The sequence below is a fragment of the Synchiropus splendidus genome, chromosome 6 (genome assembly GCF_027744825.2).
Source record: "Synchiropus splendidus isolate RoL2022-P1 chromosome 6, RoL_Sspl_1.0, whole genome shotgun sequence".
Lineage (NCBI taxonomy): Eukaryota > Metazoa > Chordata > Actinopteri > Syngnathiformes > Callionymidae > Synchiropus > Synchiropus splendidus.
Window position 1 is genome coordinate 19,924,999 of NC_071339.1, and position 24,614 is coordinate 19,949,612.

The window sequence follows — 24,614 nt, forward strand, 5'->3', positions numbered from 1 at the left end:
GTCTGATAAAGCGTTGGGTCTCACCATTGACCACTGACAAATGATATAGAAATGATTAATATGATCAATAATCTTCATGTGAGGGTGAGCTGACAAATAATGAATGATGCAAATGTGGTAGTTTGATATTTGATGACAATAAAACATCGGTTGATTTTGAGAAGTAAGTCACGCTTATATCTGCCACTGTGTTCACTTAAAAAAAAAAGAAGCAAAAACACAATCTAGGACCACTTCCGTGTTGCATGCTTTTTTTTTTTTTTCAGTTGTTGTGTTTCTTCTTCATTTGATCCTGTTTGGTACGCCTCACAAGACAAGTGGCTGATTTTGTTACCTTCATGTGTGGGGTCCCCACAGGCATGTACCCTCCTTAAAGCACTCCCAACCACTCAAATCACAAGTTCCATAATGCACTGCAACAAAAGGAGAGGCGAAGGATTGAATTAAATCGTCTTTTTGTCTCCTGTGTGAATGAATTTGACTCAAGGGAGCTAATATTACCATGAGCATCAACATAGGTCTATCTGCAAAATAACTCAAAATACAGATCTATAAGACAGTTTATTACTGAACTGAGTTATATTTTTCAAACACAAGTAAGTGCCTCTATCTGTCGAACCTCATCCCAAATGAACACGCCATTGGTAAACAAGTGTTTGGTGACCTTAGAGCAGTAGACGGATTTTAAAGAAGCTTTTTATAAAACTCTGTACTGGAATATTTTCATCCATTCCTCTTACAAAAAAAAAAAAACTGGATTAAAGCCCACTACTTTCTGTTCAAATGTGTAAAAAAACATCACAGTTAAATTCAGCGAGCAGATGGAAGGAGAGAGAAAGTGAGGAAAACGCAACACCCCCCTCCTTCCCCCTTATTGTTCACTGCCATATCAGTGTAGTTGGCTTTTTCTGAAATTCAAATGGCAAGGAAAAAAAAAAGTCAAAGCAGATGAAAAAGAAAGAAACCCCTGGGTTTGGAGAGGGAGGTGGGGTGTGTGTGGGGTGGAGAGAAAAAGACCTGCCATCTATGTATTAGTGCTCTGTAAATATTACATGAGCTCCACATTCACTTGGTTGTTTGGCATTACTTCCACTGGATGGGTATATTATTTTAGAAACCATGCCTTGTTTATGGAGAGGCATGACCTACTTCCAGACACTCCTCTCTCTTTGTGGCGTTTTCTCGCTCTCTTTCTTTTCTCCCTCAATCTGTGAAATCTCAACTGGATGTCCCTGCAGAACAATTACAAGGCAGAGAGACCCAAATGGAGATGTTTGTAGAAAACAACATGTGTATAATTAAGATTTAATGAGCTCTTGTCAGGGTGGAATGTGCAATTAGATTGGTAATAGAAAAATCTGCCCGAATGCTTAGCGGCGGAGCTGGCGCGGCGCTGAATGAAGGAACAGTGAATTATTTTCAGCTCCATTCAATGATGGAGATGCTGCCGCTGCATCTACATTTAAATACATGTCGAGGTTCAATATTTGGAAATTGTTGGATTTTTTTGTTGTTGTTGTTTTTGTCTTCAACATATAAAATATTCTTGTGTAAACTGTAATATATTCCTTTTTCCAGTCTTTATGATGAATTTTAGCAGCCTCCAAAAAAGAGTTTTATCTATGAATAGGTGTTTTAAAAGTAGCCTCTAGCACAGCTAATAAATACATAAATGATCCACATGTCTATTCAATTCAACTCCTTTGTTTCACTTGTAGTGTCAGGAACAGTGTGAATTCAGGCTTCTGGTTCACGCCATATGCTGTTTACTTATTCAGTCAGTGTGGGTGTGAAATATAAAAATGCCAGTGAATAAAGTACTGTAGTCTCTCAATTATCGTGGGGGTTACTTTATATAAGTGAAAATCCACCATACATCCTTGGGTTATGAATTTAATTTGGTTGAAATGCCTTTTTTCACTGGCATTTAAACGACAGCAGGGGAAGTGGAAACAAATGTAGAGGCGTTCCTTCTACTCTGATGAGGTCTACGTGCACACGCCCAGTATGGTGAAATACGATTGACGATTCTTCGGGTGCTTCTTCCTCTGATGTCTACATCTTCAATTATATATTAACTGTATTGCTAGTAAAGGGTTGCTCATTTTCAAACCAACGATTGTAAATAATAGTTTGTCGAGAGAAATGTCCTGCATTCTTATGACGACACCGTTCAGATGGCGCCCGGCGTTGCAGCCTACTGCCACCAGTGGATGACTGTAGGCATGAATGGGTGCATGGAGCTAAACACTTTGGTTGCTGTAAAGATGCGGAAAATGCAAGATGGCATAGGATTTGTGATATATAAAGTACATAAAAAGGTAATGCTATCCGGCAAGGAATTGTGGTACATGACATGAACCTGATGGGTTATCCGTGTCTAAAAGTTTTGGCTTCATCATTTGTTCATCATAGTGCAATATGGTACTGAAAATTAAAGCTGTGTTGAGAACGCAAAATACAAGTAACATCCGACTTACAACCTGCTCGACTTATGTCCAGCCGTACTTACGACCACAGCCAGCAGATGCTTATCTTTTTTTTATTCAATGTCTGGCACCGCAGCACGTAGTGGCCCGGCATCGCGTACAACAGTTACGGCAGCACAGTATCCCAGCATCTCACTCTCACACAGCCATCTACCACTACAGTAGTAGCTATAACCCTCGCGTCAGCTATTTTGAATGGCATTCGACTTACTTCCAATCTGACTTATGACCGGTTAGTCGGAACCGATCCCGGTCGTAAGTTGTAACTTGTAGTTTAACAAAATATGGAATGAGAAAAAGCACTAAATCTCACGTTTCGATTGAAATATTGTAGAAGTATGCATATTTTCCATCACTTTATATTAGCCAATGATGAATGAATTACTCGCTTATTTACTGTAAATAATGGATAGTTATGGTGTTGTTTGAGTGAACTATAGTCAGCCTTAAGAAGATGTAAATAAGTATTGTATTTTGCAGTCATGTTCCCCAGTCTAAAGTGTTGTAGTGCTCTCTCCGAGCTCCATCCACTGCCCATTGTCCAACATCAGTTCTAATGGTTGTCTGTTTATCTGTCCACTGATACCCAGTACTGACTATCCACCCGTCTCCTGCTTTATGTAGGTGCGATAGGCTTCGGCTCTATGTTTACCTTCAAGTTCTGAGCTGTGGAATTATCTAATGCAATTTTAGCAATTTTCATTTCATAGCTGTCAGATTGATGGCAGTTTTTTTCCACTCATTTCACAACACATTTCCCTTAATGGTCGTTACTGCAGTGTCACTTCTTTCCTGTAAGTATGAGCTGTAGCACAAGAGAGAATTGGAAGAAGAAAAAAAAAAAAGGCTTTTAGCTGTGAATCATGTTAAAGTGAGTGAACAAGCCCCGGGAGAAGAGCTCTCCCTCTTCTGCCTATGATGGACTTAATTGCTTCTATCTGTGTTAAGATATAACATTCATCTCGGGGTTTATCGCTCCGCTTTATGGGCTTGTCTGTCAGAGGACGGGGCATTAAGAAAAAGCCCTCTTCAGAAAAACAACCTTCCAAATGATTAGAATGATAGTTTTCATTAGCACGCTGGCATCTGTAAAGATTGTTCGTCTTGGCTGACAAGATAAACACACTGTTAGTCTTCAATTTAGCGCGTGGCTGCTGCTGGTGCCGTGACAATGGCGTCGGTCTAAAACGCACTGGAATATTGCCCATGCAGACGCTCAGCTACTGTAAGTCTATTACTCTTAAAAAAATTTAAAAAATAAATTTAAAAAATATATATATACACACACGGACTGTGTGTGTACAGTGGTTTTTAAACAACAATGATGCTAGTTGTATTAGCGTCATGCTGGCTAGCTAGCTTAAATATATATATATATATATATATATATATATATATATATATATATATATATATATATATATATATATATATATATCTTTGTATACATACACTCACTGTGTGTGTACAGAGGTTTTTAAACACCAACGATGCGAACTGTATTAGCGTCATGCTAGCTAGTGGGAGTGTATGCCAGTCAACAGAGGAGCAAAAAATAACATGGATTCGCCGCTGCGCTGGAATGCGGGAGCGTCAATAGCGACAGTTCTGATGGTATGTTGGTGGGATTACTCTTGGGCTTCTGCAGTCTTCCAAAAATGTATGGGTCGCAGGACGGAATGCACACACACACCTCTGACCCACAAAAGCCGGGGAAGGTGTAGTGTTTCAGCTGGCCACACAATCAAGCCATTGTGCTGCTGTTAACACAATGAAAACAAAGCAAACATCACTGGTCTTCAAAACTAACCCCACACTGCTCAACCTTGACTGGGTTCAGTTGTTTTTCAGAATTCTAAAGATTTGTTCAAGACTCTCATGACCGACCCGCTGTCACTGGAATGGTCAGTGTCAGCTGTACATGATCCATATTTCGGTGAGGTGTCGGTGATGTTTCAAAAATATCATTGCACAATTTTTTAATTATTATTATGAAATCATGATTTACATTTACTTGGCGATATGATGTGTATTCTAGTTGGCATTTTTCTGCTCAGTGCAAAAAAACTACTTTTATGTGTAAAATAGTGCCGGACGGTAAAACCCAGTCATTTTAGCAGGATTTTCGTGCACCCAAACCCTCAATAGCTTCAGTGAAATGGGTCATTTGCAAATGCAAACTTAATCATTTTGACCGTAAAAAGATCAAACTGCAATGTCTGGTTATTGAACCTGACCCCTTGAATCCCTATTAAAGATACATATTTTACACCAAATTTCCATTTCATCTATTTTCATCTTCTACAAAGTGGACCCCCTGACAGTTTTATCAGTTTCATCTTCCTTGCACTGTGTTGAGTGCAGTTCTGTATTGGCAGCCATCTTGCCATATGATGCAAGGTTACAACATCATGAGCATGAAAGTGCTTTTATTGTTATGACGTCAGTCCAGTTAAGCATCTTTGAATTTGCAGTCCAACAGAGGAATGAATCGCCTCCTTAGTCAACAGAGTGACTCCAAAGTGCAAAAAGAAAGCAAGTTAAACATGCCACAAATGCAGCAACATATCCAAATATCTATGGATTACATATTTATATAGACAACTTAAAATATCAAGACAATATGACAGAATTAAGTGTTGCAATATTTCAGCAAAAATACTGCTACAATATTGCAGAATCAAGTATTGAGCTAATTGAACGTGAACATTTTCTTGAGGTTGCATTTGTTGCCGTTGCATTTATGTAGAAGCATTATTGGTATATCCTCGCTTTTTGTTCAGTTTTTCTTGTGGTTCTTCTTTGATATTTATAAGAGGGGTCTCATACAGATGCACATGAGGGTCATGTCCAAATCAGGAGTATAACCAATAAGGTGTCTGGAGACCGTGCCAGACTGGTGGAGCTTGTTTCAGACATGTGGTCATTGGAACAACTACGATCTCCTTACCTTGACATATCGACAGCAATCATTCACGATTTGTTATAGTCATGTCACACACCCGTAATTTTGTTTGATAACTCAGTGAATGAGTGGAATGACAAAACAAAGTATTGACCCTCACATGGTGAAACAACCATGCTACATCCTGTATGCACACTCGCTCATGTGGAAGCCTATTTATCTGAGCATGATACATGACAAATAAAATTCAGGTTGTTTTACCATAACTTTGTTTTCATTGTCACAATATCAGTGTTACAGTTACACATATTATTGCATTGTTAATTTCAAGACTTTATTGACACTACTTTAATCCATCCATCCATCGTCGGTTGCCGGGTCGTGGGGGCAGAAGCTTCAGGAGGTCACGCCAAACGCCCTTCTCCCGGGCGGCATCCACCAGCTCCGGGGATCCTGAGACGCTCCCAGGCCAGCGTAGAGATATTATCTCTCCAACTGGTCTCGAGGGTTCCTGGGAGTATGACCGACCCGTCTAATGTGCTTTGTAGACTTGGAGAAGGCGTATGACCGGGTGCCCAGGTATGGGTTGTGGGAGGTTCTTCGGGAGTATTGGGTGAGTGGTTCTCTACTGAGGGCTGTTCAATCTCTGTATTCCCGGGGTGGGAGTTGTGTTCATATACTTGGATGCAAGCCCGATGTATTCCCAGTGAGGGTTGGTCTCCGTCAGGGTTGTGCTTTGTCCCCAATCCTGTTCTTGGTCTACATGGACAGGATTTCGAGGCGCACCTCTGGTGAGGAGGGTTTGCGGTTTGGTGGCCTGAAGATCCAGTCTCTACTCTTTACACTGCTTTAATCGACTTTTTTAAATGCTCATGGTCTCAGCACTGACCACATGCTCGTAGCCTGTGAGCGCCTTTTGAAACATTTCAACTACATAGTTTCTGCAATGATTTAAGTTTCCAGAGAAATTAAACATTTAATATACATTTAATCACTTTCTCTTTTTGATTTAATGGTCGATCGCAATCCATTGCACCACCATTGCTATGATGCCTGTACGTGAAGGCAAAATTCACTATTGCCTTGTACTTTTTTGAAGGCAATTCCGTACCTTGTCATGTCATGTGGCGGAAAACGGCGAGTACATTCATTACGATAAAACGTGTCTCTAATCTCCTAAAAGTTGCGGCAACTCATCTCAAGAGAGCTCCAGAACCTCCTCTGCACATGGCAATAAATCTATTAACTCCACTTGCATATAGCGTGGTGGCCGCGCACAATAGCGGCTTTTCAAGGGCAGCACTGCATGCCAACAAAGGAGCCTCTCTTTCAGACGCTGCTCAAGTCATTCACAAAGAGCTGAACACAAATTTCTCTGTGTGCATCTTCCTCCACTGCAAAGTGCAATTTTAACCAGGCAAGAAAAAGACGGGCTGAGTATAAAAAAAAAAAAAGGGAGAGCAGCAGTGAGATGCCGGTCGCAAGTCTTTATTTAAAAGACACAAGGCCTAGCGGGAAGCTTAAAATAGTGATTCTCTCGGACAGAAAAAGAACACCACTAGAAATGAAAGCACAAATTTGGAAGGGAAGTTTTTGTGGAAGTTATTTTTCCGGTTTCAGCGTCTTTGTTTGTCAGCATTTTTTTTTGGAGTTATCAGAGAAGAAAAATGTGCCCAGGTTGCGAAGGAGACGTCCAACTGAGGTTTTCATTTGCTCACAAATAAATAGGTGAACGTAAATAGATAGCTTTCCGACTTAACCTGAATATATGACCTGGTTATTGCCTGGCTAAGCAGCATTCCGCCTTGAAATCTGTCAATCTTTATTAAGTGACTTGACATGAAATCTTACAAATAAATGTTTAATATTGGGTTTCTGTTTTGTTTTTAGTTGCTTTTTTTATATATTTAATCTTTTCTAATAATTTTTCATCTTTTGGAATTTTAATTAAATTTAATTGTATTATTTTATTTTATTTTTGGTCATCAAAGGTTTTGTTTGCTATGTTATTAGTCATCACTATATGTCACAGCAAAGAGAAACTCTATCTTACCTTTTTGCTTTACAGTATCAACTGAACATTCTTTATTTTGCTGCTGGCTTCAGTTTCTCATTGGAACATTGGAACTGTGATGGTCTCATGCGACCGTCCTCACCCATTTAACAAGATTTATTTTTCAAATTCCGTCTTGAAAAAGCAGTATCCAACTTCATTAGCTTTTATCCAAAACCCTCTCTGTACAGTTGACCATCGACTGAGATAATGCGTGCCTTCTTTTCCACTCCATATTAAACGCGATCTGCCCTTTACTGTATCTCTCTCCCTCCTCACCCTCCCGCTCCTCCCTCCTTCCCATTTGTCATGGTAATGTAAAAAAAAATCTGAGCTGCTCCACCACATATTGTGCTCTCTCTATCTTTCTCTCCCCGTCACCACTTCTGTTTTAGGCTCCCAATTTTCTGGGTTGTGTTGAAGGTAATGAAGACCATATTTCATCTGCATGGAGTTGTGGGAGGGGCGTGGCGGCGCATTATGGGAAAATAAATATTACAGGAGGGTTAACTTTGTTATCTTTATCTCAGCGGGATCAATGCCTGTATTATTGGACATAGGACGTTAAGCATACGTGAAGGCATGTATGAGATGTGTATATCCAGAATTAGGTATAGACTTCAGGAATACATGAAGATGAAATGCAATTGCAGATATTGTCACGCACGTACACACACACTCATGCAGTCCGTGTCAGAGCCAACCATCCCCCCACCTTTGTGTGTTTGTGTGTGCGGCTCGCTGAATGCTCTAATGACCACAGTCCTGACTCAAGTATTTTGACTGCTGTCTCTTTCCATCGCTGCATTGACTGACAAGCGATTAGTTACAGCGGGCTGAAAAACCAGGGAGGCTGAGGGGGTTGGTGAGGGGAGGGGAGAGGAGGTCTTCCTGCTCGTCTCTTTATCTTTCGCTGGGTGAGGGATTTAATATTCAGCAGTACACTTGGGCTCATGGTGACCTCAACAGTCGAGCTTCTCCAGAAAGGTCAGAGGCCTGGAACGCAAATAAACCAGGAACAAATGGACTCTGGAATCACGGAGACATGGTGGATTGGGTTGGTTTGGAGTCACTTTTTTTTGTATAGAAAACTAAAATAGACCCATTTGTGAGTACTACACTACCACGGAGCAAAACAGAATCAAGTGAAGGCAAATGATATGGGTCATTGTTCTTGGCGGAGTCTGTTGCATCAATATATTATTAGTATTGTTTCTGTATTTATATATTTATTGGTGCACATAGTTACCACATAACTGATATTTTGAGAATGGAGCAGAATGAAGATAAATTCTGCTCCATTTTCTCTGTATTTTCTACTCTGACTGAGTGACATCATCTTGAACTTTTAAGTTGCCGCAGAAGAGTAGATTTTATGTAAAGAAACTCACTCGCACAGTATTACACTACACTTATGCTATTAGATTGTCATGTTAGGCCATTTAGCTTCTGTTTGTCACAGGTGTGTAACATACCAGTCCAGTGATTCCTCTGCTTTTTTGGTAAATGTAATTCATTAAATTAAATACAAAATAATGTGTTTAAGTTAAGGGGTTAATATAATCATACAGTAGGTCATAAACCTAAAATGTATCCGACATACTGTTCAGTCCGTTGATCTGAATTGCAATATTTTTGTCATGTTTGTCGCCATGTTGTAAACACAAACCAGTTCCACATTGCATCTGTGTGGTGTTGAGCCAATAAAGACTGTACTTTTTTCACTGTAGTTTTGCATTCATTTCCAAAATGACCAATTTGCAACTATATTATGAAAGTTGAGTTGTGAAATTGGATCCAACCAATACCAGGATTTAAAATACTTTTGAGTGCCAGTTTCTTGTTTGTCGCACAGGTGTGTCAATACTTTACTGAGTTCAACAATAATATTGACGTGTGGACGATAATTCTTTTTGACCCGTTCAAACTGTCATATTCAGATAACACTTGAATGTATCATTGCTGTCAGTAGGTCTGAATATAAACAGCAATAAATACAGAAAACAGCGTGAGTTTCCATATTGCATAGCATTACTGGGAACCAAATTCTCATTCTATTTTTACCTCTGTGGATATGAAAGCTAAATGACTTCATAGGGGTTTTACTGATGATGGTTGTGGAGTCATAAACCTGGATGGTTTTGGGTAGAATAAACTCAATTGTGTAGCAAAAGTATAAACTTCAAATGGGTTGATGGAGTGACATGTTACAACAGGGCTATGCCATTAAATTCCTTAAGGAGCACATATATACTAGTGATGGGTGGATGAGCTACCATGAAAGTTTTGCAGGGTTGATGAAACAGTGTCATAATTTTCAGAGGTTGGTGCTCAAGCAAGAGTAAAGCAATACAAATGATGTGAGTTTTCATTGAAACCTTGTGCCATGTGGTTGCCTCGAGAAATCCGGATACAGTTTAATGAAACCACAACAATCCTTCAATTCAGTGTCATGAAGCCTCATGTACTCATCACTTATATATACTGAAACCAGTATGAGGGGCCTTCAAGCCAAAAGACAGGACAGGAGAAAAATAACATTAAAAATGTTTAAAATTAAATCGTAACATCGGACCATCTCAAGACATCCTATATTTCATTATATGTATGATATTAAGGGACTTTATTTGATGTATGAATATGGATTTCACAGGGAGAAATATGTTATATCATGAGGGCCGGATAAACACAAGCAAGGGGCCAGATGTGGCCCCTGGGCCACACTTTGTCCACCTCTGCGTCAGCAGCATAACCCAGCTAGATTTCTGTTTTCTGAAATGTAAAATTATTGTATGACCACCGATCAAGACAAAGAAGCTCTCTAATTTCTCAAAGAAAATACTTAGTATTCCAGAAATACATTTTCACATAATCGTCAAGGTCAACTAGGGTTATGAAGCGAATACATCTGTTTCACGGTCAACAATGGTTCTATACAAACTGCACGATTGTGCTGCACTTCCTGTTTCTAACTGATAACGCTCCGGCTTTGCACTAACACTATTTTTAGCAGCTTTTTTTTTTTTTTACTTTATTTTCCCCCTCCTACTCTGTTTCTCTTTTACTCACATGTAATTGCATTTCTTTCTGGAAAACAAGCCTCTGAACTGTACATGGTGTACTTTTGAATATAAAACATCAAACCTAAAATGTTGCTGCCTCTCTCTCTCTCTCTCTCTCCTTCTCTCGCTCTCACTGGCTTTACAAGCTCTATGTTTTCCTTTGCTCAATTGTTTTGCTATAGATTTGACCCCGATGATTAATGACCTCGAAGCTTCAGGAAAGCAAACAGAGAGACACGACATCCTCGCCCTTCCCTCCTGAAAATCCATTTTTCTCTGCCATGTTTGCACCGAGCAAAAAAGAAAAGTCAACACGACGTACGCCTAATTCCTCCACGACCAAAAGACACAACCCCTCCGGCCGATTTACCGTTTTAAAAAACGCTTCATTCGGTGGCTTTATTCGGTGCGCACAGGAAGTTAAATAAACAGCAACATAAGTGAACCTACTCCTCAGAGATCAGACTCTGCGGAATCCAGAATGGAGGCAGACATGTGGGCGCTCGGTCAAGGATTCTTCAGAAAGGTAAATCAGATTTTGGCGAGAAAAAAAGTGATGTTGTTACTCAAATGCTACACCTGCAGATGCTTTTCTGCTTCGAATATCTCATCATCAACCACTGTGAAAACATTGTATTAGTTTAAAGTGAATTACGTCGTTGCATATCTTGTAAGAGCTTCCTGCAGCGGAATATTTGACTCTACTGAGTCAATCCACCCACATAATTAATAAGCAATTATTTTCTTTCATTTTTTTCCATATCAGTTCTGCTTCCTCTTGTGCAAAGAAGCAGAAATTGATAAGATTCATCGCACAATTTCTCTGGCGCATGAACACACGTGGTGACGCCAGGAGCTCATGTTGGGCTTCATCACCTGTCAGAAGACAAGGATGGAGCAGCAAGGATGAGAGTCAGCGCCAGAAACACCATGGTTCTCAGGCAGAAAATGGACATAAAATAACATCGATATATATATATGCAAATAATGTCAGACTAAAGTACAACTTGTATTATAGTTTTAAGTAACAAAATGTAAGAACTTCTGATGATTTATTTATATACACATTTTTTAATAATGTGTATTTATTTACACACATTATAAATATATACACATTATATCTTTATAATGTATAACATTATATAACATTAATGTAATATAACATTTGTATATTTGTAACATTGTATAAATATACAAATGTATATTTGTATATTGTTTATAAATATACATTTGTATATTTATAAATAAATATATATATGTATGTTTATTTATCTACCTTTTCTGTGTTATGGCTCGATGACCATTCAGCCAAAATGTGGCCACTTAGAAATTGATCCAACCTCTAAACTCTTCTGGAGAAGATTGCAGGTAAACGTTTTAGTGAAATGTTTGCTGGTTTAACATGGGTCAAATCCCAGTTTTAAGCTTGGAACTCTCGAAATGTAACAGTGACAGAAAGAAGACAGGAGGCTGCACCACTAGATAGGAAGCTGCAGCATCTGAATATGTTATAGACAGCTTGGCAAAGCTTCTCCATGCCTACAGGAAATGCTCCTTTTCAACGGGAGGTTGCTCTTGCTGTCTGCCATTGTCTTCTTCCCTGGCTCGACAGTGAGTCAACAGCCTCTTCTGATACACCGGCACATTCAGCCTGATTTGATTAGGCCGGCATGTAAAGTCATTTTTCAAAACCAATAAAGAAAATTGATATATATATATATATATATATATATATATGTTTTTTTTGTGGGGTTGCAGGAGAATGATTGTTCCTCCTGCAAACTAATAGTTCTATCAGAGAGAAATCAGAGCAGGAGAACTAACTGCTCCATCAGAGGCTGAATGATAACGTGGAAATGGAATTGGGACCAGAGATTGAATTACGGTGAAAGGAATTGCTTTTGTACTTTGGAGCTCTGACTGAGTCATATCGACTTGAACGCGGCTGCAGCTCTGGTTTTAATTAGAATATAGCTTAAGTTTGGTTTCAACATTGTGAAGGACGAGGTTCAAAGTTAACAAAAAAGACGGAAGACCTTTGGGACAAACTGCACTTTTGTACCAGAAGATGTATATCACACACTAAAACATTCCATATATTGAAGCTGTTTCAGGATAATTCAATGACCTTTATGTTCTTATACGAGGCAGACTGCAATTGTTAGTGTATTTCACAGGCGGGGACCAATGGAGTCTTTTGACTTGGTGGCAATGGTATACACGACTGTGATGATGAAAATAGACAGTTATGACCATTAACTTGCTGTTATAGTTGCACATAAAAAAATAATAACACTAGAATAAATAAAAAACAGTTGGGAATTGTAGCTTTCAACATTCAACAACATCACATTCTCAGTGCTAAGGCGTCGAATATCTGCAATTGTCAAGCCAAATTGGGATTCAACTTTTGACTGTTAATGTAATAGGTGTTCAGTTGAATCATTCCTGCGGCATATACATATATATATTACATATATTGGTTATGACAAACAAATCATTTGTGGCTCTGAAGCACTGTCAACCAGACAAATAAAAAATAAACAGATTTATTCAGACAACAGGTGTTGACAACACACACCACAGATGAGGCACCAAGCGGCGATACTTAAGGTTCAACAAGTTTCTTAACCTTGTTGATCGTGGGGCCCACCAACTAACCAAAACGAAAAAGTCCAACCAGCAGCAGAAGCAGGCGCAAGTCATGTTCATCAAATTTACGAAAGGAAAAAAAGAAGAAAAAAAAAATACCACTGATGCAAACTGTTGAGAAAACTGGAAAAACTGTACATCATGAATAAAATAAATAAAACGTCTAAACATCCTAAAATATCTTCTTTTTCATAAACTCTATAGAAGATGAGTTAAGTGTCAATGAAAGTATCCCCATAATATGTTCCAAATTAATTTTAAAAACTGCTCCAACAGGTAAACAGTTTTTACTGTTTGGGGCACCATCACTTTCTTTATCATTTTTTCTTTTCCAGAACTTCTTCATTGTTGGCAACTGTCACAAATGTACAGCTGTCAAGTCAATTCAATGACACAGCATATGTGACAGGTGTATTAAAATGGAACATCTCACGGCCCAGAGCTGTAAAAAAAAAAAAAATCTAGCAGCCCTCTAGGGGGCGCTAGAAGTGGACCGACAAAAGGGAGCAACAAAAGTAAACACTGGCCAGTCAACATGGATGATCAACATCAGGTCGGTGTCGGTATAAGAATGAGAGATGTTACTGTCAAGTGACCAGTGTCCACCCCAGGAATACACAAGGGAATCCTCCAATATATTTGATGGTCCTGAAGTGACAACGTAAACCCAAGGTGTTATGTTGGCTTGTGTGTCCGCCAATCACGTGGTCTTGCCCCCCCCCCTCATCTTCACGCTTCTCTCTTGACATTTCTGTCCTCTAAACCCTCTGTCCATCACCATTCTCACCCACTATCCACCCCTTTGTTGAAGGCTCTCGCCCTCATCGTCTTCACATGACCTCTTGCGTCAGCCTTCACCTCACCCTGCTCTCCCGCTTCAGGCACGTGAACTGTGATTCTTTCTGCTACATTGAGAAAACTCTCCGAGGCAGAGTGCAAAAGCTGCTTGTGTCGGCTTCGACCTTTTGGCATCGGTGCGGTCTCCAGATCACAGCGGCAATTATCAGGGTTATATTAATGATCAGCTACGGCCAAGCAGCGCGGGAAACTCATTTGCTCTCAGCCTCAGATGCAGGCTTGAATTGTTAGTGTCCTATGGGATTGTGGAGCTTCAGATAGGACTTTTTGATTTGAGCTATAACATAACTGTGCTGCTGAAAGCCATCTGCATCCCAAAATAGATTGTCATTTTCTGTAAGACATTCATTCAACAGATCGACTGCCAAACACGTCTGTTCTGCTTCCTTATGGGGCTAGACCAAGGACAGCATACATTGGCACTGAAAAAATAAATATAGAAATATATTCAGATTTTTAATTTTAGTACCATTCTAGTTTTCTACCTATGGAATGTAAAAAATGGATGGAATTAAAAAAATAAAGTAAAATAAAAAGATATTGAATTGGGATATTATTGTATTGACGTAAAAAAATGGTATGTTGTATCACAATTAAAAATAAGAATATATTTTGACATTAATTTTTCTAGCCAATATTCCTTTTTTAATTCCTATATTCTTTATTTCAATGCCAATATTTTTATTTTCAATGCCAATGTAAACTGTCCCTGGTCTAGCCCCACACTTCCTGGAGTGGCTGACATGCACCGAGTCGTCATCTGTCCAGGAAGTCACCCAGACTCATTTCGAAAGGGTGAAAAGCGCATTCAGTGATGTACATTTTTGAGTATAAATGAATAAATGTGCAGTGTAACTGTCTGTTAAGAAGCCAACTCTCATTTTTCTGAGATATAAATGACATAATGATGATATAAACATTTCGCGTGTCTTTGAACACGCCATTGGATTCTTCATTTGTAGTTTCATTGAAAGGTGATAAAAATCGTTCCACTTTTGGACACTTTCTTTAGTAAAACCAAACAATCCCTTCACATGCACCGAATGAACCAGTCAGCACCGAGGTTCCGCTGCTCGCTGGTGGACACATTACACCATGTGTGTTTATCGCTGCTGCGTCTTTTGTCGACTCATGACACCAATAGACTCCCAGCAGTCAGGTGTGTGTGTGTGTGTGTGTGTGTGTGTGTGTGTGTGTGTGTGTGTGTGTGTGGGCTCACACAGTTCCAGGCTTCAGGCAAGCTGCGAGGAAAAGTGTGAGTTACACGAGCTTTGACAAGGCCTAATTACACGCGTCTCTAATGAACTGTAATTACTGACAGCCACCAGAGTATTCAGGTCTTTAAAACGGAGGACTTGCAGTCATTAGGCTGCTGTGTTCCTCTGCTTCTGCCTCTTCACTCAATGACTGGCTGAGGAGCTCGGCTTCCCGTCTCTGCTGGGATGTTGCAGTCTGGCTAATGGCTCCCCCACTCTCTCTCTCTCTGTCTCTGCAGTTTGATGGTGACAACATGTACATGAATGACAACAACCACGAGTTCCTTCCACCCAACCAGGTGAGTGCGATTCCCTCTCAATGGCTGCGCGCCGCTCCCTAATTTCCCATTCTTCTAATGACTCTGCCATTCCAGCATTGATGATGCTTCACCAAATGGCGTTTGATGATTGAATTTATTCGCAAAATTGCAGCGGTGGATAATAGAAATGAACGTCACAGTCGTGTCCGCTTGTTCAAGTGTTCATGGCTCTGTTTTCCCGGCACTTTTATTTCCACGGGAGAAATGTTCCAAGTCGTTTTGCAGTGTGAATCTTCTGTTTTTTCCTCTGTTAAACGGCACCTTTTACCACAGTCATTATTTCTATGAGCACAACTGGATGGCTGCGCAGGTGTATTGCGTTTCTTAATGGCAACGCTACATGAATCTAAAGTGTCAGGGTGATAAGGCCAGCGTAAGCTATGGCAGCAAAAACCTAAGGCTACAGAGGATAGATGCAATGGAAGACCTGTTGGAGAGCTCTTCAGTTAAAAACATTCCAGCTTTACTCACTAAATCAGTTATGTGGTTTGCCTTCAATTACAAGGTGGAACACACTATATATGACCGGGGTCGGGAACCTCTGGCTTGCGAGCCAGATGTGGCCCCATTAACAAAGGTGTCTGGCTGTTTGACATCAGAAATACCATCACAGCTAACCACTGTTTCCCTGCTTTCATTCCAATTTAGCCACTTTATTTATTGAAGTAGCATGTGAGGTCCCATCACCCAGTGAACCAATCACAGTTGTTGATCACTGTCAAGACCTTTTCACATCAGGTCGATGAAATTACAGGCGTTTTATTGACATTAAAAGTACTAAAATGTGCTGTTTTCAAAACTACGTATTCCTACTTCGTCTTCTTCCCACTTCATTTCTGTTCCTGGAGAACAGTACTGCGCTGCTCAGCTGACTGGCTGTAGAGGCGGAACCACGTTGCAGCGATCAGCCGCTGTGATTGGTTGACTGGACTGCAAAGCATCATGGGAACTGTTTAGGTCACCGTAACTGACGACACATAGTTCGCAGTTAGCTTTACACAGAACCCATAGACATCAATTGGTACATGGCACTAGTAACTAATACCAACTAGTAACTACTATACAAGGAACATTCGACTTATGACCTGCTCGACTTACGTCGTGGTGGTAGATGGCTGTGTGAGAGTGAGATGCTGGGTTACTGTGCTGCTGGAAGTGTTGTATGTGTTGCTGGGCTGCTACGTGCTGCAGTGCCAGGTATTGAATGAAAAAAACAAGCATCTGCTGACCATGGACGATAAGTCAAAATACGTAACGCGAAATGTTTATATCATCATTATATCATTTATATCAATATCTCCGAAAAATAAGTGTTGGCTTCTTAACGTAAGTCGGATATATATATATATATATATATATATATATATATATATATATATATATATATATATATATATATATATATACATACATACACACAAGTACTACATCTCTGTACTACGATGCTGCTGTCACTGCTAAACTCAACAACGGAAATAAGAAAACTTCACAAAAACACAAGCAATTTTTGAGCAATGAGCGACAATAAAGATATAGTGGTGCACCTAAAAATGTTATTAACACCACAGTCAAGCCAAAAAAATATAGTTCTGGAATAATGTGAAAGTAGCCGTTCATGGAAAATGTGTTCTGGATCAAACTTTCTTTGTTTCTGTGAGTTACTTGTCAAGTTTTGAATGGAATCTAACCCCATTGTGTTTGTGAAGCAAATGAATATCCAAATGAATCTGAGAAAGGTCAGAGGCGGTGGGCGAGCTTTGCTTCAGTAAAAGCTTAAGCTGGAAATGGTTTCTTTCAGTCTGAGTGAGTTTTTGGATCCGTTTCGGAGAATTTATTAAGTTAGAGTAAAAGTCGGCGAACATTGCGGTGCTGCCAGCTACAGTGTAGCACAGCTGGTCTGCAACAACTGGGGGAGCATATGGTTGTGTTTGGACAGGCGGATTTGTGGAGTCTGGGAATAAGCCCATCTGACATACAAGAGGGAGCCGGGAATTTGTCCACGTCAATTGCAATTATCAAAATGGACCCAAACGCCAGTAGTTCTGCCGTTCTATTGCACTTGTCGTTTCCTTTACGCTGGGGTTTATTAGATTGTGGCTCGCGGCCCAGAATGAGACAGAAGTGATCAGATGAGTTGATTTAAAAAGGCTTCAGAGCAAAGTTTATGTTTGCTGAGCTCATTGGATTTAAAGACTGCAAACTTCATGTTTATGTGCATTCATTTATAAGCACGATGAAGTGCCCTGCTTTAATATGAATTCAAAGCTTGCAGTCGTCGAGGCAGACTGGCTACTCTCCCTTCAGTCGCTGCTTTCGCTCTGATCTTGCCGGAGTGCGGGTCTGATTGACAGGTTGCAGGTTCTGCTGATGTGTGCAATGTTTTTTTTTTTTTTTTTCTGAATAACTGGTGGAAAGATAAAGCATTGCAAATGTTGCACGGGAGAAAATAGACGCAGAGGAGGCGAGAGAGAGATCGCAGAAGCAGTTGAGACAGATCTGGAAAGAGTGGGGAACCGGACTGACGGGATGAGAGGTGATTTCGCTTTGCCCGGTGTTGTACTTTGTTTACTCAAGATCCCCTCAAATTTGACATGTGCCTTGCTCCATTCTCCGCTTCAGCAAGTTTAACCTCTCCTTCCATCTGACAGTCAGGAAGGGCCTCGGGGTGGACACGCAGTCCTCCAGTCGAGATAAGGCTTGGAAGATTGAGGAAAAAATGCACCTTTTTTGTCCAAGATCATTTCATACCCAAAGACACCCACCAGTAGGGACATGAGTTAAATATACTGAGAAACCAAAGGCATTTTATTGATCTATTTTTCTTTCAGCAAGCTTTTGATTTTCTATTTATCGTTATTATTTAATATTTTTTAATGATTCAGAATTATATTTAGATTGTAAAAAATAAACATATTATTATATTATTATATCTTATATCGCTGACAATGATTATAAACTGAATGCGCATATATATATATATATATATATATATATATATATATATATATATATATATATATATATATATATATCACCACAAATCAATTTGTCATTAAAATAAGAATGTACGAGCAGAAAAGGATAAACCACATTTAAATTTTATGACTATTCTTTGTATAATTAGAAATGAAAATAAGAAACGGAAAATTGATTGATGGGGATAAAACAAAAGTAATTCAAGATGATGATCCAAAATTTTATGAATTTATGATATTTATTGATTTTCCCCTCCTTATTTTATAGTACATTTCACTGTTGTTCTAGTGGAATTCTATTTTCTGCACGTACTCTTTCTAGTTGCTTTTGGTCAGCAAGCCTGAGTCCGTGTGAGCTGATCATCTTCTTGCCTCCGTGATCCCCTTAATTTAACGATCACCACCGCGACTGTAAACACTTATCTCCTTTAACGCAGTTGTCGTCTCACTGCTCTCTAAAACCGCAACAGGGCTCAGAAGCAGCAGCCGTTGTGACAGCCGAATCTCTGGCTCGTCTCAACCCTCTCGTCGTACGTCTTAAAAAACCCTCTAAACGTGTTTACAGTTGTTTTGTTTCCAAGAGAAAAATAGATCTGAAAGTGATGCTGGGATGAGAGCGCTGCAGGGACATATTTTATTAACTAGTTTGTTTCCAGCAACACCATGTACACAACACTGCTGCAGCTGTATTATTCTCAGCATATTCAACCAAAACAAATCACGCAGCCTGAAGCTCACTCTTCTCTGCATTCTGCTTTTTTTCTTTAACCTTTTTTTTTTTTTTTTTTTTTCACAACTCCCCCTCTGTTTTTACTTTTCTTCTTCAACCGAAACATTCAAATGCATTTGGGTCAGCAACTCCGCCTACAACCTATATGAAAGTACATCTGGGAGCATTCTCATTTTGTTTCTGCATTTCATTAACGCTGTTTAATCTCAAGCTATGAAGCAATCGTGCATTTTAGGTAGCAAGGTGAAAAAGTTCAACGTGTGCATTTTTGGTTGGTTAAGTGCCGCATACCACACAGTCAAACAGGTTTTTAAAGCAGTTTATGCAGGGATAGCGGTGAAAGATCTGAATCTGAAATGCAAAATATACAACAGTGGATGAAGGACAATGACCTTCTGGACACTAGTGAGTTTCATATTTTCCAAGATTGAACCAGTATGCAAAGGATATCGCTATTACAAAGATGCATTGTTTTATCGCTAAGTTCCAAACAGTTGTCCTCCTTTTCCACATCCCTGACCTCACTGGCCGTCTTCCACTTTTCCTTGGTGCCCCCGTCTCAAGCCTTATTCTGGCCTTACTAATCTTCTGTCCGCCTGAAAAGTCCTGATACTTTCATACATTCCACTACTGTAGCAGGTGGGGGACGTGCTGCCTTTCCATTGCCAGGTGCATCTGCACAGATAATGATATGAATTGTGGGAGGTAACTAGAGTTGAGAGCAAAACCCTTGTGTGCAGAGGGAGAAGCTTCACACTCAACACAAAAGTGGCCCAGGTTTGCCTCAAACGCTGGATGAACTTGACAAGTTACGTGGCTGTCACCCCCTCTTTGCATATTGTCTTCGAAATTTTGTGTCTGTACTACACACCTACACCACTACAATATTCATACGGCTCCTCTGGGTTAATCCTGCTGAGACCTAAGTGCATGTGCTGTGCTTATTGGTAACTGGCACCGCAAATAACAATAAATTGAATACATTTAAGAAAAATAAAACAATACATACATAAATGAGTGACAATAAGAAAATAAAAGTCCTGTTTTATTTGACATTTCTGATCAATAAACAATTTCAGATTCAGATTATGAAGATCATGTAGCTCCCTGAACTGAGCATCCACAGTATTAGGATGGACAAGAAGGGGTTAAACGATAAACCCTGGTGCTACATTTGTAAGCGGACTTTCTCTTCAAACTCTTCTGGTAATTGAGGACCTTATTCAAATATGTCTGTGTTGCGGACAGGTCCTTCAAAAGGTTTTCAGAACTGATGAATGTGCGTCTCAGTTGCCTCGCCCTACCCAAACAGAGTAAGTTGTGTATGTGTGGAATTGTACTGCAGAATATTTGTCGAGAAAGGAGGTCAGTGCTGTGGTCATGTCAGTGTTCTCGGGAGCCCCACAGTCTGACCCTGCCCTCCTCTGGTCTCGCCCCCCCTCGGACGTGACACGGCGTTAGTGATTCCATGACAAGGTCAAGGAGTGCGATCTTGGTACCATGCGACTCATTGTCCGCCCCGGTGGCTACTTACTGCTGTGTGTAAGAAATGAGCAAAAAAAAAAAAAAAAAAAAAAAGAGCAGGCCTGACATGAAATGTTCAGAGCAGATGGTGAAATAACACCTGAGATGGTGGAGAATCTTTTCTCATCACAGAGACCGGAGCAGACCTTGAAGTGAAGTGGGATTTCTCTTGCTAATACTAAACAGAAGAGTGTGGAGCGACATGATCAAAGATAAAGCCTGGTGGAGACGGCTTCTCGTAGCTCTGCTGCAAAGCGAAAGCAACAGTCTTCTTCATCAGCACTTTACCTTGACAATGCTTTGCTTTCATGTCTTTTTCCCTGACTTATGAATTCATTCAGCAGAACTGCTGTTAAAGAGGAAGAGACAGAAAGAAAGAAGGAGGGCAGGAGAGATGGAGGAACTGCACAGGGGAATAATTGGGCTAATGGAGTGACTGTTTGGATATTCAGCAGAAGTAGGAAAGGAGATTATGATCTTGCAATTAGTGTAACAAGGTTTTATTGATTGGCTGCCGCTGCAGCGTCTTTGCTGCCAAAACGCTGCATGTGGTTTGAACATGCAGAGTGTTTGCGTGTGTACGTCGACTCATACCGGTCCTCCTGACGCAGACCGCAGCTCTGCATTACAGAAGAGAGCAGGAGCGATTCCCACACTGCTTAAGTCATAGTCGTACTGCAACAGTTCCATGCAGCCATTTACAGTCAGAGGTCAGACTTTTCTCATAAGGGATGTTGCTTACACTGACTCAGTTTGGCTGTCACTGATTCCAGCTAATAAGTCGCCTCCAGACACTCTGGTTTCCTCCTCCAGTTGAAAAACATATAGAAGTGACGCCAAGATGTACGTGTGTGCGTGTGGTCATCCATCTGTATCTCACATACACCTACTGGCATTTGGGCGTCACTAGTATGTTTCACTAGTGTGGGAAGAACATACAAACTCCAGACGGAAAGAGATCAAATATGGCTGCCTGGAGCTGGACTCAGGAGCGTCATGCGTTTGCTGTGCTGCGTTCATCACTCCTACACCACGCAGCCCTCATGGTCTCACTGAAGCTATGTTACAGTATCTTCAAATACTTGAACACCATTCCTGAAATTGGCTTTTTTGAGACAAAGAGATGGCGAAAATGCTGGTATAATTGGTGCTGCCCACAACAAGAAACTCAATGTATGATGTACGTCGAGTGATACTAAACCATGTGATGTGGCATCATTGAAAGCTGCTGAACAATGGAAAACTTGGCTTTCATGCGGAAGGGTTAAGTCAGATTACGTGGAGGACTTGGTATCACCACTTGTAATGGGTAGAAAATTATTTTAAATTATGTTTTTATTTCAACGTACAGTTATTGCTAACTAAACTTAAAAAGGAAATGAAGTTGTCGGATGTTGTATGATTGGTGAATACTGCAAATTTAAGATCGTCCTTTGATGTAGCCTTAATCGGGAGTAGCATCGGATGCTTATTTACAACTCCAACATTGCGAGTTCCAAGTCTTGTGCTTTTATGTGGATGTCTTTTGTGACGATGGCACTTCTGCCACAGTAGATATTGATGACAGCTGAAACATTTGCTTTGTGTTGCCGCTCTTGTCGCTCCTACGAAAACCGCTTTTGGATAAAATCTCAAATATTATCAACAAAAATCTTGGAAAAGATCTTTTGTGTTTAAGAAGGTGTGGCTGCATTGTACAGACCAAACACATTAGAGTGATATTTTTTCTGTTTAAAATACCAACAAAACTAAACTGCTGACAGTTTCTCAGCATCCAGTGTCAAAGTCAAGAAGCAACAGTGAATATGTTTACAACTGAATATTTACCTGGAGTAGTCCTGCCTTTAGCCTTTGCCTACGCCCTCAAATCCTCTCAAATGAATGAATTAGATTTGAGATTCTCACATAGGATGCGAAATAAGTAAAAGCAGATGACACTGCACTAACTTTTAGTTGTCAACTCGGCCTCAGGATCATGTGTATCAGGGCTCTAAAACTCTTGGGTGTGAGTTTTAGAGCCCTGATCCCCAAAATTCCAGTAACCTTTTTTAACTCTCTCTATAATAAACAAACAAAAAACTTCATGTCCATCACATGCAGACGTGAAAGATATCAAGGATCCATCACTTACAACCAGTCAGAAACTTTTCATTCTGAGGTGAGGAGTAGATAACTCACTCATGAGAGGGTCCTGAGTGGCATCCTAATATTGCAGGCATGAAGGCAGCATTTTACTGACAGAGATTGATGGGTGCCGATGATAAGAAATCTCCCTAAATCACAGCACACTCGAACGGGCGAAATGATTGTCTTTAAGTGAAGTTTAAACAAGGTTTTAACAAGAAGTCCGAAGCACTTTTCCGTCTGAGTTATTATGTCATTGCTGGCGCGGGCCGAGCCGTCCCCTCGGGTGTTGTTCCTGTAGTTAGCCCAGTTGGAGTGCCAGCAGCGGATCCCACGGACAGTGACGGATTGTTGTTTTCTTTATTATTTCTGCTGAAAACAGATGTGATGATAATGAAACTTTTGAAACGTGTTGACAGCTCAAAGCTGCGTGATATTTCTAAATCCGCTGTAGTGATGCAGTTGTAGTGGCGAAGCTGTTTGTGCCCGTCACGGGTGCAGACGGCGGGAAAAGTCCAGTCGTGGTGATGGAGTCTCCCGCTCCCGACCTCCTCTTCCCTCCATGTGTTTCTGATGAAGCATTGTCGAACATGATCCGCAGACTTTTATGTCTGACCTTTGGCAGATCCATCACATCGTCTTTCCCCTTATGCTCCGAATTAAAGGCCCATTCCACCTTCTAGGTTCAGATGAGTAATACCCTTGTTTGGCAGCGGTCCAAATCCCAGCCAGCCCGTCTGGAAGTTCGGTGCTGCCTGATTGGTCCGATTCAGTGGTGTGTGACTGACAGGAAGCCTGCTGATTGGGAGAGACAGTATCTTTGGATCGGTGCACTGATTAAAGCCTCGCGGCAACGTTTTTGTACACTCCCGCCATTCAGGGTCCAAGCAGCAGCGCCGGGGCACTGCTGTTCTGAATTACAGCCGGGTCACATTAGCCTGATTTACAGCTTCCTCCTGCTGTTTAGATTGAGGCTGAGATCCTAAGTAGCTGGATCTTTCCCCACCTTTCCTACTTCTGGACCCTTTTTTTTTTTTATCACCAGCTAAACCGTTTGTTCGCATTTAAACGTACACCTGTCTTTGCTATCAGCCTTTATTGCCTTGTCCAGATAAACGGGTCTAAAAATGAGTAGCATGTGCTGTACATTTACAAAAAAAAACACTATCGGGGATGTTATCAGTTTTACACCAGTCCGCCTTTATTAACGTTCTGTTTTGCAAAGAACTCATGATGTAGATCAGCGTCCACTACATATGTTTGAAGCTAACATGAGCTAGCACAGCCAAAGGCTCTGGTCTACGTAGAGTCGGGTCTTGTTTTGGTGTCCAAAAGATGTTTTCCCGGATCAACATTTCCGATTCAGATCTAATCTCCTTGACTGAAGTTGAAGTTGGAAGCACTTTCCTAGTTGGTGGGATCCCCACTGACCATGGCAATACATTTGATTCTGATACTCATTATTCTGAACCAATAGTACAGGTCAGTTTGTTATATTATTATTACTGTTGTAATAGGCAGCTGGAGTTATGTATAAGATCGGACGAGAGATAAGAAACTACTATCCTCAAAACATCTTTGCAACTGTGAAGGTCACCTCATACTAGCTGTCAGTATTTAATCCAAAATACAAGTGGCTGCTCCATTTGATTCACTCACTCTTGTC

The 24,614-nt window shown here is 40.4% G+C and overlaps 1 protein-coding gene across 3 annotated transcripts in view; it reads left to right on the plus strand.

Annotated features, from left to right (window-relative positions):
• The window catches only part of tox2 (TOX high mobility group box family member 2), a 122,846-nt gene that overhangs the window by 48,176 nt on the left and 50,056 nt on the right, over positions 1-24,614 (plus strand). For all 3 annotated transcript variants that reach the window (XM_053867450.1, XM_053867449.1, XM_053867451.1), the window contains exon 3: positions 15,515-15,574. In XM_053867450.1, coding sequence (XP_053723425.1) covers positions 15,515-15,574 — 60 coding nt within the window. The remainder of the gene's footprint in view (positions 1-15,514; positions 15,575-24,614) is intronic.